The sequence below is a fragment of the Ascidiella aspersa genome, chromosome 1 (genome assembly GCF_963924565.1).
Source record: "Ascidiella aspersa chromosome 1, kaAscAspe10.2, whole genome shotgun sequence".
In the NCBI taxonomy this organism is placed as follows: Eukaryota; Metazoa; Chordata; class Ascidiacea; order Phlebobranchia; family Ascidiidae; genus Ascidiella; species Ascidiella aspersa.
The window spans coordinates 21,965,300-21,977,715 of record NC_139447.1 but is presented as its reverse complement, the minus strand read 5'-3'; the positions used below and the strand labels follow the sequence as shown (position 1 = coordinate 21,977,715).

At 36.6% G+C, this 12,416-nt stretch overlaps 1 protein-coding gene across 1 annotated transcript; it reads left to right on the top strand.

Moving 5' to 3' along the window:
• Window positions 1–351: 351 nt before the first annotated feature.
• On the top strand, window positions 352–10,782 carry LOC146168273 (uncharacterized). The gene is made up of 5 exons (XM_083389699.1): window positions 352–645; window positions 2,649–3,250; window positions 5,919–6,043; window positions 6,272–6,562; window positions 9,938–10,782. Exons 1-4 carry the CDS (start codon window positions 404–406, stop codon window positions 6,548–6,550), a joined length of 1,248 nt encoding a protein of 415 aa, XP_083245825.1. The 5' UTR covers window positions 352–403; the 3' UTR covers window positions 6,551–6,562; window positions 9,938–10,782.
• Window positions 10,783–12,416: the final 1,634 nt, after the last annotated feature.

The window sequence follows — 12,416 nt, the reverse complement described above, 5'->3', positions numbered from 1 at the left end:
TTGTAGGTAAACTCGCCAGCCCAAAGGCGCCGTGCTTAACGTGTTAGTTTCTAAAATGGTAATTATGTCAACTTAATCTTATAAGTACACAATTTTAGGATCGCCCTATTGCTTTAAGTTGCCTATATATACTTACCTAATATATTTTATGCTACATTTTTTATGTTACCATAGACTAGGGGTTCACACTCTCCTTAAAATTTATTTTCTGCAAACCTTTTAGTTTGGAATCGACAATATTAAATGTAGCCTGCGAAATATTGCTCAATTTAGTAATACCTAAACTTGTTTTATGTTCGTTTTTGGAAATTTCATACCGTGTTTTGTCCTCAACTATGTCCAGAAAAACATTTAGTAATATGTAGCCTAACAAAATAGAAAGAAAAATTTGAACAATATAGGAATGGCAAGTGAAGACACAATAATTTATCAAAGTGATCAGTGTGTTATATCATCAAGTGAAAACGAAACACCTCGAAGCAATACCTCAAAAGATGACATATCAAAACTTCCGAGAAGCATCAACCTAGCAGATGAAAAATTAAAAACTATTCGCGTAAATATAAAAATGGTGATCCGCTGTCCCAGTGTTGTTGGAACAATTGCACCGCCGTCCACACCGGTTACTCAATCTGCATCTCTCAAGTAAGCGCATTTTATTAAATTGGCCACGTAGTTTTGTTCCTAAACTAGGAAATCATTTATCATATTTTCACGGCGACCTTAATACGTTTGGTCTCCCCAAAAATAAATTAAGATGTTTTAAAATATTTTGCTATTCAGCTGGGAAACTATTTTAGATATGAATTTGTGTGGCAGATGCATAAAGTACGTCTATAGTAAAGTTTAAATAAAATTTATAGGATTTGTATCTGCTACGACTTACTACAGGCAAATTTAGCTTCTGGTCTGGCAACTTTGTTACAGTATACTAGGGTTACCATATTTTAAAACGCGAAATCCTGGATAAATGTAATGCGGTTGCATTGACCAACTCCAGATAAGAAAACGCCACAAGTTGATATTTTTTTATGGTAAAAAGACAGAAAACACTCGCGTCATGCGTGCATAAAACGAATAAATATACTACTGGTTAAACGTTTCCATCTAAAACTGACTAAAATAGAACGTATTACACAAAAACTTTTTTCTAAAGCGAAAAACGATTAAAGGGTATTGAACATGGTCGCGTGTGACGTAGCAATGAAAAGCCTTGCACGCCCAAGTTACGCCTTACGTCCTGTGAATACTATGCTATTTACTGAACAGAACAAAAAAATGAACAAACTTGTGTATGTATTGGCGATTGACTCGAAACAGTACGGTCAGATTCCGCGCATATAAGCAGAGTTTGTAATTTCTCCCTGACGCACATTTCAACACTGAGTTCCCTGACATGTCAGAGAAAATTCTGACGTGTGGCAACCCTACAGCATACCCAATTCATATTGGTAGTTAGGCCTATTTGTCTTTTTTTTCTTTAACTTCGGTAAAAAATCCCCATCTCCCTAAGGCCTAAACAGACCACCCAACTAGTCTATCAGACGGAGTTTAAATTAAAAAAGTCTGTAAAAGAGGTACAAATAAAAATAGGAAAATAAAACCCATGTGCACAACATCAAATTTGTTTTGACTAAACATAGTTCAAATCGGTGTTTCCGAGTAGCAAAGTTAAATAAAAGTAGCCTTACACGCAGCGAAAACTATTAAAAATTAAGGCTGAGAAACGTGTGAATCGCAAAGTCATGAACCATATTTTGCAGTAACTGCACAAATATACACGTGTGTGATTTTGAGCAGGGCTGCGTAGTCGGTTAAAAATAACCCCATTCCAATTCCCGGGTGGGACTTCAGCCAACAAAAAAAAGGGTCCGACTTCCGAATCCCGAGTCCGATTTCGGTCTAATGTGCGAATCTCATGTCCCGTTGCGACTCTGCAGCCTGTATCTCACCCGTTCATGTAACTAATTTAAGGTGAATTTTCTGCAATCGCTCCATATTGGTGTCATATAATTCAACCACTCACAACACATAGTTGGCAAATTTGGCGACAATATCAGTTTTAAAATTTGGTACTGCGCATGCCCACATTGGACTGGGACTCGGGTTGTCTGGTCCCGAGTCCCGACTCTAAATCCGACTCCGCAGCTTTGATTTTTAAGCAGCCTAAAACAGATTCGAAAGCAAGCGTCGCATTAAACCATTGAAGTTCCTATATGAAAAGTTAAGTAATAATTGGTTGGAACAAGAGTAGTTAAAAAGAGGTATTATTGTTAGCAAAACTTGACATTAAATAAATAAAAAAGCACCGCACTTGATAACCCTTAACGCCCCACAGAGGCCGGCCCAGCATTTTAAGAACACCTTATCTAAGATATATTGTGCACGCCTGTTATAAGGCCACCACAAAAAATTGTTGTTTAAAAACATCTAGTTTGTATAGATAAACCATTGGTTTAGTTTAAAAACCCATTAGGACAGTCACTTTTTACCGCTCCTTATTTATCACAATAAACGATAAGCAAAGGACATTAACATGGAGACACCGGAAACTACTTGTTGTATAATAACCAAGTAATTTTGTAAAGCGTTTGGTCACCAAAATGGTTTGTTACCTTCGACGTCGATTTAACGAATGTTCTGAACAGAGACTACAGAAGTACACCAGAAGAAGAAAAAATAATCCCATCAAATGCAACAAAAAAACTTATTATCAGTAAACGGACTACTCAAGCAAAATCTGCTCCACCGAAAACCATCGGCAGCGCTTTTAGGAAATCAGAGAAACACAGCAGCAGTTACAGAATGCTCTCTAGCAAAACGCCATCGAGATACTTAAGTGGTACATCATCAAACAATGGAAGGCGGGGTAACAACACGGAAAAGGTCGTTTTGAGACCTTTCTCGGAACGACAGAAATCGAATGCAAGCGCCCTTTGTTTTACTTATCATAGAAACCTTAGTACTGGACAAAACGTGAAATATAATGGAGCCGAATTCGGCAGTTTTGTTGGAAAACGACCATTGACATATTTTAATCGACTGGGGTGCTACACATCACAACTTAAAACGACCAACATAAAGTTTCCTGGAAGGCCAGAGTCGGCAAAGAGCGAAATGATAGAGCAAAATTTAAAACCACCACAGCAAAAACAGCATCATCATACATCGTTTCGAAGAACCTTGAACGTAGAAGCAAAAACACACTTGGCACCAACCAACAAGGAACCTATCGCGTCTGAAAATGCCGGTAAGTTGCCCTGCGTTACGTTATTTAGTATTATGTTGATTTTGAATTAAGATTTGCACTGGCCAGCAGGCGCGGCTCTAGGATTTCTGTTTGGGCCATAAAAAAAATCTTAGATAACGTCAAAACGTTACGTATTAACGTGACGTCCTAAATAAGCAATATTAGGAATAACACCCAGGTTGAAAAGTTGTTGCTTTTAATATAAAAGCTATTGTATAAAATTATTTTTTTCATTTACTTAGTAAAAATAAGCAAAAACATAGTTTGTTGGGGGCATGGACACGCACGACTGCACAGCTATGCTAACAAGGTATTTGTGCAAAAGTATTTTTTATGTTAAAATTAACCCTTAAAATTAAGCAAACACATTGATTCACTTTTAAGGGGGTCAATCAACACAAAAATTCACCTTGGCAAGGTGTTCATTAATAACAGGTTAAACCAGTGATTCTTAACCTTTGGTAACCTGTCGAACCCCTATGTTATTCTGCAAGCGGTCGTTGAACCCCACATTTTCGCTCAGTATTAGTTTCTTCCTCCTAGCAGCTGAAACTGGGCATAATCAAATTATAAACTTGCATTTATATACCGTATGTTAAATTGGCCAAACTTTCAATTTATAACGTTACATACACTTTGGGACATAAAAAAGATTCGAATTTATCTTGAAATAACAGCATTTATGTTTGAGAGGACGTTCTCGCCGAACCCTTGAAACAGCTTCGTCGAACCCCAAGGGTTCGATCGAACCCTGGTTAAGAACCACTGGGTTAAACCTTTCATATCGATTTTTATATCGCTATTCGCCTCATTTTACCTCTTAACCAAACAGGGTACATTAGTTTAATACAACAATCTTAAGGGTGCATCGTGACTAAACAACATTGACGAGCGCTTTCTTACTTTATAGAACCATCTACTAGATTAAAAACATTTCTAGCGTTGATAATTTTCAAACTTCCTTGATCAATTTGCTAAACGCATGTTAAACTTACAGCAACATACATAGGCGTAGCCAGAGGGGGCCTGAGGGGCCATGGCCCAAAATTTATAAATATTTTCCTCCTAATAATTTGTTTTTTTTAGCATTTATGAGCAGTACCACAACAGTCGATCACAGGCATGCAACGCCTTCAATTGTCATGTACTGTTACGTCACAAATGATGTAGTTAATATATTACGTTTGCTATACATCAGGGGCGTGCAACCTGCGGCCCGCGGGTCAAATGCGGCCCGCGGAACCAAAATATGTGGCCCGCGGTGTGCTTTGGTTTTTGGCCTGCACCATTAAACATTCAGGTAACTGTTAAAATATTGAAACTTCCTGACTGTTCCTTAGTCTAGGTCGCCTTATATAGCATGTAATTTTTTAGTTTATTAGAATTATAATAGAATGTGACTTGCTAACATATTAGAACAGAATGTGACCTGCTAACATATTAGAATAGAATGTGACCTGCTAACAAAATAAAACTACAATATGTGTTTTGGATGTTGTTGCGGAAAGTGCACAACTTTGTGTGAAAGCAATTTTTTTGTCCTTGAAATGCTTTAGAATAGCTACTTGTGGCCATGTAAAGAAAGCATATTAAAAATGTCCGTTTGATCTTTTTCGCTCATTTGAAATGTAATTGTTTTATATTCAATTTCAATGTTCATGTGAGTTGTAAAAAAAAGAAACAAATTTCTCTCAGCGCAGCTAAAAAGTAGTTTTTTACCACAAACATCTCGATCTAAATAAGTTTTCACAGCTGAGAAAATTTGTCGCTTTTAAGGTGGTATTGTTCGGTTCAACGTACGTGTGTGAGCAATTTTTTTGTGGTAGTCACTAACACAGTGGTAGGCCAACTGTGGGCCGTTAGTTATTTTTGAATAGCTTGGTGTTATCATGTACCGTTGTTGTTGGCTGCATAATAGCCGTACATTCATTGCACTTTATTTTAACAATTGCTGTGGCATATAATGTTTTAAATTGGCTCAGATTGGAAAGACCCAGCACGTACCAAATGTGGTCTGGTAAGCCTGTAAAGCTATCCATTTTGCCAACTTTAACTCTAGGTAAACGCAAATTTTTCGCGCTTCGCGCGTATATTCCTTTTTATGTAATGTTTTATATAGCATGGCAGTGTTTTGGTCATTAAGCATCGTAGAATATTTCACCTTAAAACCAAATATCCGCCTGAATCCGCTACTGTTTTCGTAGTGGTTTTACGTAGTGGGCCTTTAAGTAGCTCTGAAAAGACTACTTTAGGCCGCAATAAAAGTTTGCCGACTACTGCACTAACATGTAGACGACGAGATATGCAAGTGGCCCGTGGTCTAATCCGAATACACATATTTGGCCCGGCAGTATGAAAGGTTGCACGCCCCTGCTATACATTAATGTAGTTTTACTGCTTTTGACAGTTTTTGCTCTTTAAATGGTTTTTGAGTATTGCGTTAACACTCAGTCAGCTGCTGCTCGAAACGGTTTGCTAACATCGTTATTTGTGTTCGTTACGACAGTTAATACAATGACAAAAGCTAAACAAAAAAGTTCAAACTTTTTGCCCACCCCCCAAAAAAAAATTGCGGATGGCAACGCCACTGGCAAGATATTTTTGTTTCAGGTAAATTTATTTATCTGATGAAATCACAAATAATCAAAAAATCGTGGTTCACTTTCAGAAAGCAAAGTTAGGACTAGAACAAACAGTCACGGCAATATATCCTCTACCAAACAATTTGGATATGTCTTCGTGAAACGAAAAGAAGGCTGTATCACCACTTCGAATCAATTAGAAAACATTCAGGTTAGCGGTTTGATTTGGATTAACTTATGTCAATCACTTTTAGTTGTAACGCATCGTTTGTTAAGGCATCAGCAAGTGTTTTTACCGTGATAATGATCATGTAAAAATTACTTTTACAACAAATAGTTTATATATTTTTTTTCAAATAACAGATTTGATTCATTTTAAGACAACGGTTGGCTGCCTTTCATATAAATGGAAAAAAATACTACCAACTTTGCTTTACAGAAAACCCAGGCAGAGAAACTCATCATCGAAAAGCCTGTGAATAACATGAGATTTTCCAAAAATCAAGTAGTGCCTTTCAGAAGGATATTTAATTCAACCAAATCGTCCAGTGGGAGGCGTTCGATAGCCAGGAATTCAAGTTATCAGCACAGATGTGAAAATAATGCTTCAAAGAAAAACTTGAATGCTCATTTCGAATACTTGGCTTATCAAAATCGACGCTTGCTTCCAACTCGAATCCACCTTACCCCTTTTCAACTTCGGGACAAGATAACCTGAAAATACCCAATGGTAAATGTTTTAATGTAGATCGCATTTATCTACTAACACTATTTATTTGATTTTTACCACATTATCATTGGAGTAGTTTGTGGTAGGTTTATTTTAGCAGTAATTAAAAGTAGAATGCACGATATTACATTTTGCTTGGAGTTAAACTGTTTCGCCACGCTCCGTAAATGTACTAATGAAGGGTATTTTCAATGTTGCATGACGATGGTTTTGGGGCTGTATCGAGAGTGAGCGAAGTGTTTGACGATTGATCGCACCAATCTTTGTCTGAAGTTCAACATCATTTATTTCACAACTGCTAGCTTAAAACTACAGTTTCTCAGTCAACCAATACAACCCATGGGTTTATTTAAAATAAATCAAATTTGTAAAAAACTTACATAACTTTATACTACAATGTCCGTCATGTTTAATAGGAGACTTTATAATATATTTTAAATAAATACTAAAAAGTAAATTTTATTTCTCCCAGTGTCGAAATAAAAAAAAATATGTCAATGTAAAGATTTTAGGTCGAAAGTACATAACTTTATATACTGTACAGCACAGTTTTTGAATACCTTTTTAACATAGGTTCCCAATGTTAAATATATCTTAACGTTGAACCTACAATGAAAGAAGTGTAAACGTAATAATGTAACTTAAAAATCTAGTCACGACGAAGCGAAATCAAAGTCGAACACCATACTCTGGATAAGCTATATATTGTGTTGCTTATATTTTATTCGGTTGCAAATGAATGATTGAACTGGATTAGATCGTGGTGTGATATTTTTCTTACATTGTTCTGTAAAATAATGAAAAAAATACTTACAAAGTTTAAAAATCATGTTAGAGCATCATGCCATTAGGCTCATATCCTTTATCAATTATATCAGTGATTCCCAAACTTTTTTTCTCGCGTACCATTTTGAGCTTTTGTACAGTGATCGTGTACCACTAATTTAGGCCTATATCCGACTAGAATATCTTAAACTATAACTATTTTGGCATATAGATAAGAAAATGAGCATGTAGCTGTATTAAAGTTCAACAAATGTCATTTCAGGAAGACATAAAATCCAAAAATTAAACAAAACACAGCAAATAGTTTTAATGCGATTCATGTAGTTGTTTTTTCTCCACCAGCTGCTAACAATTAGAGTTTTATTACTTAACAAGATAAGTGTTACGTCATAAACATATGGAACCTCAAATTAAAGGTAACTAAAACGCAACATCGCAAATTGCCCAATCTGAAAGTTTTAAAAGTTGAAAGTTGTCGGAAATTGATATAGATGCTTCAAAAAGTTTTCGCAAAATGTATACGTTGTCGCGTACCACCTAAAAGACTCTCGCGTACCACCGGTGGTACGCGTACCACAGTTTGGGAACCACTGAATTATATGATTAAAATTTCGGAGAAGATTCGTTAACAGCCGATCAAATGGTTTGTCAACACATTCTGTAGAAGAAATAGGCGAAGTGCTTTAGATTAAAGAGGGATGACATTGTTTGTGCAGACACCACGCTTATGCCATCTTTAGGGCGACAAGTCAAGACGCGATTCCAAAAGCTTGTATGTCAGTCACGACGCGGTTGATCTCACAACAATGAGTAAGGTGGTTCGGGGTGTCTTGCATTGACACAATAGCTTTTTTATTCGTTGCCCCTTTTTAGAGAAGTGCCGCTAAAAATCTTTAAACTTTTTTACAACCACGCTCTAGTCAGGAAGATAAAATAAAGTAAAACAGTAGGTCAAGGTTAGGCACACATTTAGTGTATTTATTATACATAATCCTATTGCTGATTGGTTAATTTCAATAAAGACAAAGGCTTAATTAAATCCATCCAATCGGAAGTCGGTAATATTTTATGGTTAACCATACGTTGTACATGAAAAACGATACTGGTTTTTAAATCTTAAAACAACGAGAAAATAGAAGCGAAACGGAAAACGTCAATCACCTTGGTTGTGCCTTCGTTCGTCGCTGCGTTGTTTGCTTGACTTATCAACTTTTCATGGGAACTGATTTCGAAGCGCCTTGAGTCCTAAGATGGGCTTCAAAATGTAGTCGGGCGCTGGCACCCGTACGTGCTCGTGGCGGTTCCAGCCTTGCTTTTCCAAGTTCAAAATCTATCTGATTGTGCGAGGGTCCGCTTCTGTCTGATGCAACCGGCGACTGGCAAATTTTGCAGATGGTAGAAGCTGAAACGCATCAAGTGGAATCTGGCAATGCCAATGCATTTAAAAAGTTTAAATCACAATCGACACCTATTTTATAAAAGATTTATTTTCGAAAAAACAGAAAGCATTCCTATTTTTTTTTTAAATAAATTGACAATTGGTTAACTAAACATTTGCTGTTTTTAGAACTAATCACACCTATCGCTGCCACTTTAAATACTCGACTGGCGGAGGGTTGCATTTAAAAATAGAATACAGTGAACAAGATTGTTGAAACCAATCAATAAACCCAGAATGACTTATCCTTAAAAGTTGCAATTACAATCCTATTGATGACCGGCTTAACGGCGATTGTGCGTCACAATTCGATACTACGCTCGGTCGAAATATAAAATCTGGAAGTTTGTTAGTATTGTATCCAACACAGACAAATGTTGTTTTGTTTGGTTTAAATGTTTTAGTAATCTACCTTGATGGGGTGTTTTGTCGAAAGCCAACATAGATAAGGGGCTTTGCGTCTTGGATTATTGCTAGAATGCTCGCCAGCTGCATGGACTTGACATCGTTCCGCTCCGGTACATATTGATATAAGTTCAATCAAGACAAGAACTGTACATCTAACAAAATTGTAGAGATTTTTTTATAATACAGAATAAAAGTTTATATAAACCCAGCCATCACATCTGGAACAATCATAGTTTAATGAAAAGGTTTTAGTGAAAGCCCAATGTATGTAACCAAGAATTTGTCAGCGCCTATGACGGTGTGTGGCCTTTAGCTCGTATCGGGTTCCTCGCTTTAGGGATGGGTGCGCAGGTGCAGCCAATAAACTGAAGCGAGGAATAAACAGCGATAATGACTAGTATTTCGGACTGCAGTTGTCAGCAGCTATCGTGATGCCTGCCTATCGTTTGCGATACCGAGCTATAAATAGATGTCAACTATCGCATTATTCCACACGGTGGGTTGCTATTAACATTTAGACATAATTTTAAACATGAGACGAATCAAGTTTTATGTTAAGTGTGCTTATGTCTATTTAATGCATCAAACGAACGGCAAGATTTTGGTCTTTAATTGTATATAACATTTCTATTAAATGCAATTATTTTGGCTGCCTACAATAAATTACAACTAGGGAACTGTTGGGTCGAGGTGATGATTTTTTCCGTTCGAATAGAGACTTGATACCAATCTTTGATTTGCAGCAAGTCAAGCGATAGACGCTGTTCGGGGTCTAGAAATGTGAGTGTGTGGACCGCGGACCTGGTAACTCTACACCTCACATACCTTAGCGTCAATCACCTTCGACCTTCGGCTAAAGCAAAACAAAAGCAGCCGGACGGCTTGTCCGGATGCTTGCTATGCAGACAGTTTATCTGGCGATCGCCTGGCCTGAGATCAAGTTCAACACGCGAACTGCGCGCTGCTTTGTTCGGCTAATCAGGTTATATTCTGTGATTAAAACCCATTGTCATTTACAATCTTTTATGTGGTTTTACCTTTGTTACGGTTATGAATAGAAAACTCTAAAGTAATATTATCTATCCGATTTGTCAAAAAGCATATACCAATGTAGCTACGTTGTCAGGACAAGTACGGTCAAGTCCGAAACAAAACTCAATACAGGCCACCTCCTTTATCAATCTGAAAAGTGATATATGACATCGGATGTAGCCAGCAATTACCTGAAGACCAGTGGCTGATAGACAAATGCTATGGCCCACCATTTTCTGTCGTGCATTAATGCTAAGTCGATACAGGTAACGCAGCTTGCAAACATCAACCGAAATCAAGCATTTTATACGCTTGACTGGTTTTCCATAAAGATAAATATACACCTTCAATGTACCATACGGACGTTAAACAAATATTTAGGAATTACTGCACTAGTACAAAATGGAATATACCTATAAACTTAGCTGTATTTTCATAAAAAGAGGTTTATTAATAATGCAGTTTGTATAATCTCTACATAGAACTAGATTTTGGCGTATGACATTTCAAAATGTTTTTTTTCTGCTCTGTACATTTTCTGCTCTGTAAAATTAAAAATGCATTTAAATAAACTTCATACCCGATTGTATATTTGCTATATATATCATATTGTCATAAGAAAGAAATCCAGTCGTTCGTTGAAAACTAATCTCAATCTACGAGTTCAGTTTACAGTTAAATAAATCATTGTGTTTAATTAAAAAAATTGAATACGTTATTATATGGTTATTTCCAACTGAATAATATAAGCAGGGGTGCCCTCAATTTTAACTTTAATGTAAGGATTTAAAGTAATTGGCCAAAATTACCTACTTAAAACGTTTTATATTTGATAAAATACTTCAATTAAGGGCTCAAAAAAAAAGTTATTTTGAATGGTCCAAAAACACAATGAACTAGGGTTACAAACAAGGTTAGGTAACTTAATTAGAGTTTAAGCGCGTCATTCTTTTTTTAAGGCAAACTTCTTTTGGGTTTTCATTTCCATCGATTTTCTATCAATAACCCCTGAAAGCGCCTATTAATAGCATTATATGAAAGTAAGAATATGTTGAACTGTGGCGAAACTCTAATGTTTTCTTATGAAGATTGTTCGTGTGCGTCCAAATATACAAATCGCTGTCAATCAAGGAAGACAAGTTCGGTGTTACGGGCCTATTTTTGGCACTCGTGGCCTTTTTAAAACAGCGAATAATAAATTTGTTTCTTTTGTAATAAAATTAGGTATAATTATAATTGTTAACTTTGTGTAAACATTCACACAAAGGTCTGTTTCATAAATACGCATCCTACCAAAATTTATCATATTCACCAGTCACCTTTTTAGTGTAAACAAACAAGTTGTGGTGTTAAAAAGGGAAATAGATACTGATTTGGAGGAGTGATTAGCGTTTTGTAGAACGCAAGTCAATATTACAACATTATATGAAAACGGCGTAGGTAGGATAACTACATGCTTTCTATCAGACGCATTGGCTATATTTAGTCGAACCGAACTGCGCTTGCCTATTATTGGGCGAATTAGGGCTTGTGCAAATAAATAAACTGGTTGCTAGCGCACCCGAGCATTTTCAGAAGACCAGCTAAGAAGTCGATGACGCTCCTTTCATATCAATATAGCCTTTTCACCTTTTCACCTAGAACACCAATGCTCAATTGTCACGCACACTTGTGTTTCTATCACTTTCCAATTTGTTGAACACAAATCAGCCTGTAATAGTAATTCTACACGCGTATCATGATCTATGTACGTGGTTCGATATAAATGTTGCCAGTTGTAAAGTTAATTGGACCGTTACTTTAATGTTTTCTGTGATTTGTAAAAGAGAAGTGGAGATTTTTGTCCTTCAACTCAGGTAGAATGTCAGAAATTGAACCATCCATATGCTCTCCGATTGATCTTCATGTATACTTTCGACTAGCAAGCAAACCAAGGTCACATAGGTTGCAACAAAATATCACGATGGTTAGCCTATTATTATCTGAGAGCACACGTAACAATGCAATTTCCTATCGATAAACTAAAGAGAAGGGCAAGGAGTGATGGATAACGCATTGAAGTCGATAACTTCTCTGCTGTAGTCTTAAACTTGTCGATTAGAGATTTTACGTACTAAGGTGTTGTCTCTCCAAGGGAAAAGGTTTAATTGCAAGCGACCAGACATTTACTCCTTGATTTCGCGTCTTGCG

What these genes read in the sequence shown, in the direction of transcription:
- LOC146168273 (XM_083389699.1), top strand. Translation starts at nt 404, where the DNA reads ATGGCAAGTGAAGACACAATAATTTATCAAAGTGATCAGTGTGTTATA. An exon ending in ACTCAATCTGCATCTCTCAA is followed by an intron (nt 646 to 2,648) that starts GTAAGCGCATTT and finishes TGTTCTGAACAG; the next exon opens with AGACTACAGAAGTACACCAG. An exon ending in TATCGCGTCTGAAAATGCCG is followed by an intron (nt 3,251 to 5,918) that starts GTAAGTTGCCCT and finishes GTTCACTTTCAG; the next exon opens with AAAGCAAAGTTAGGACTAGA.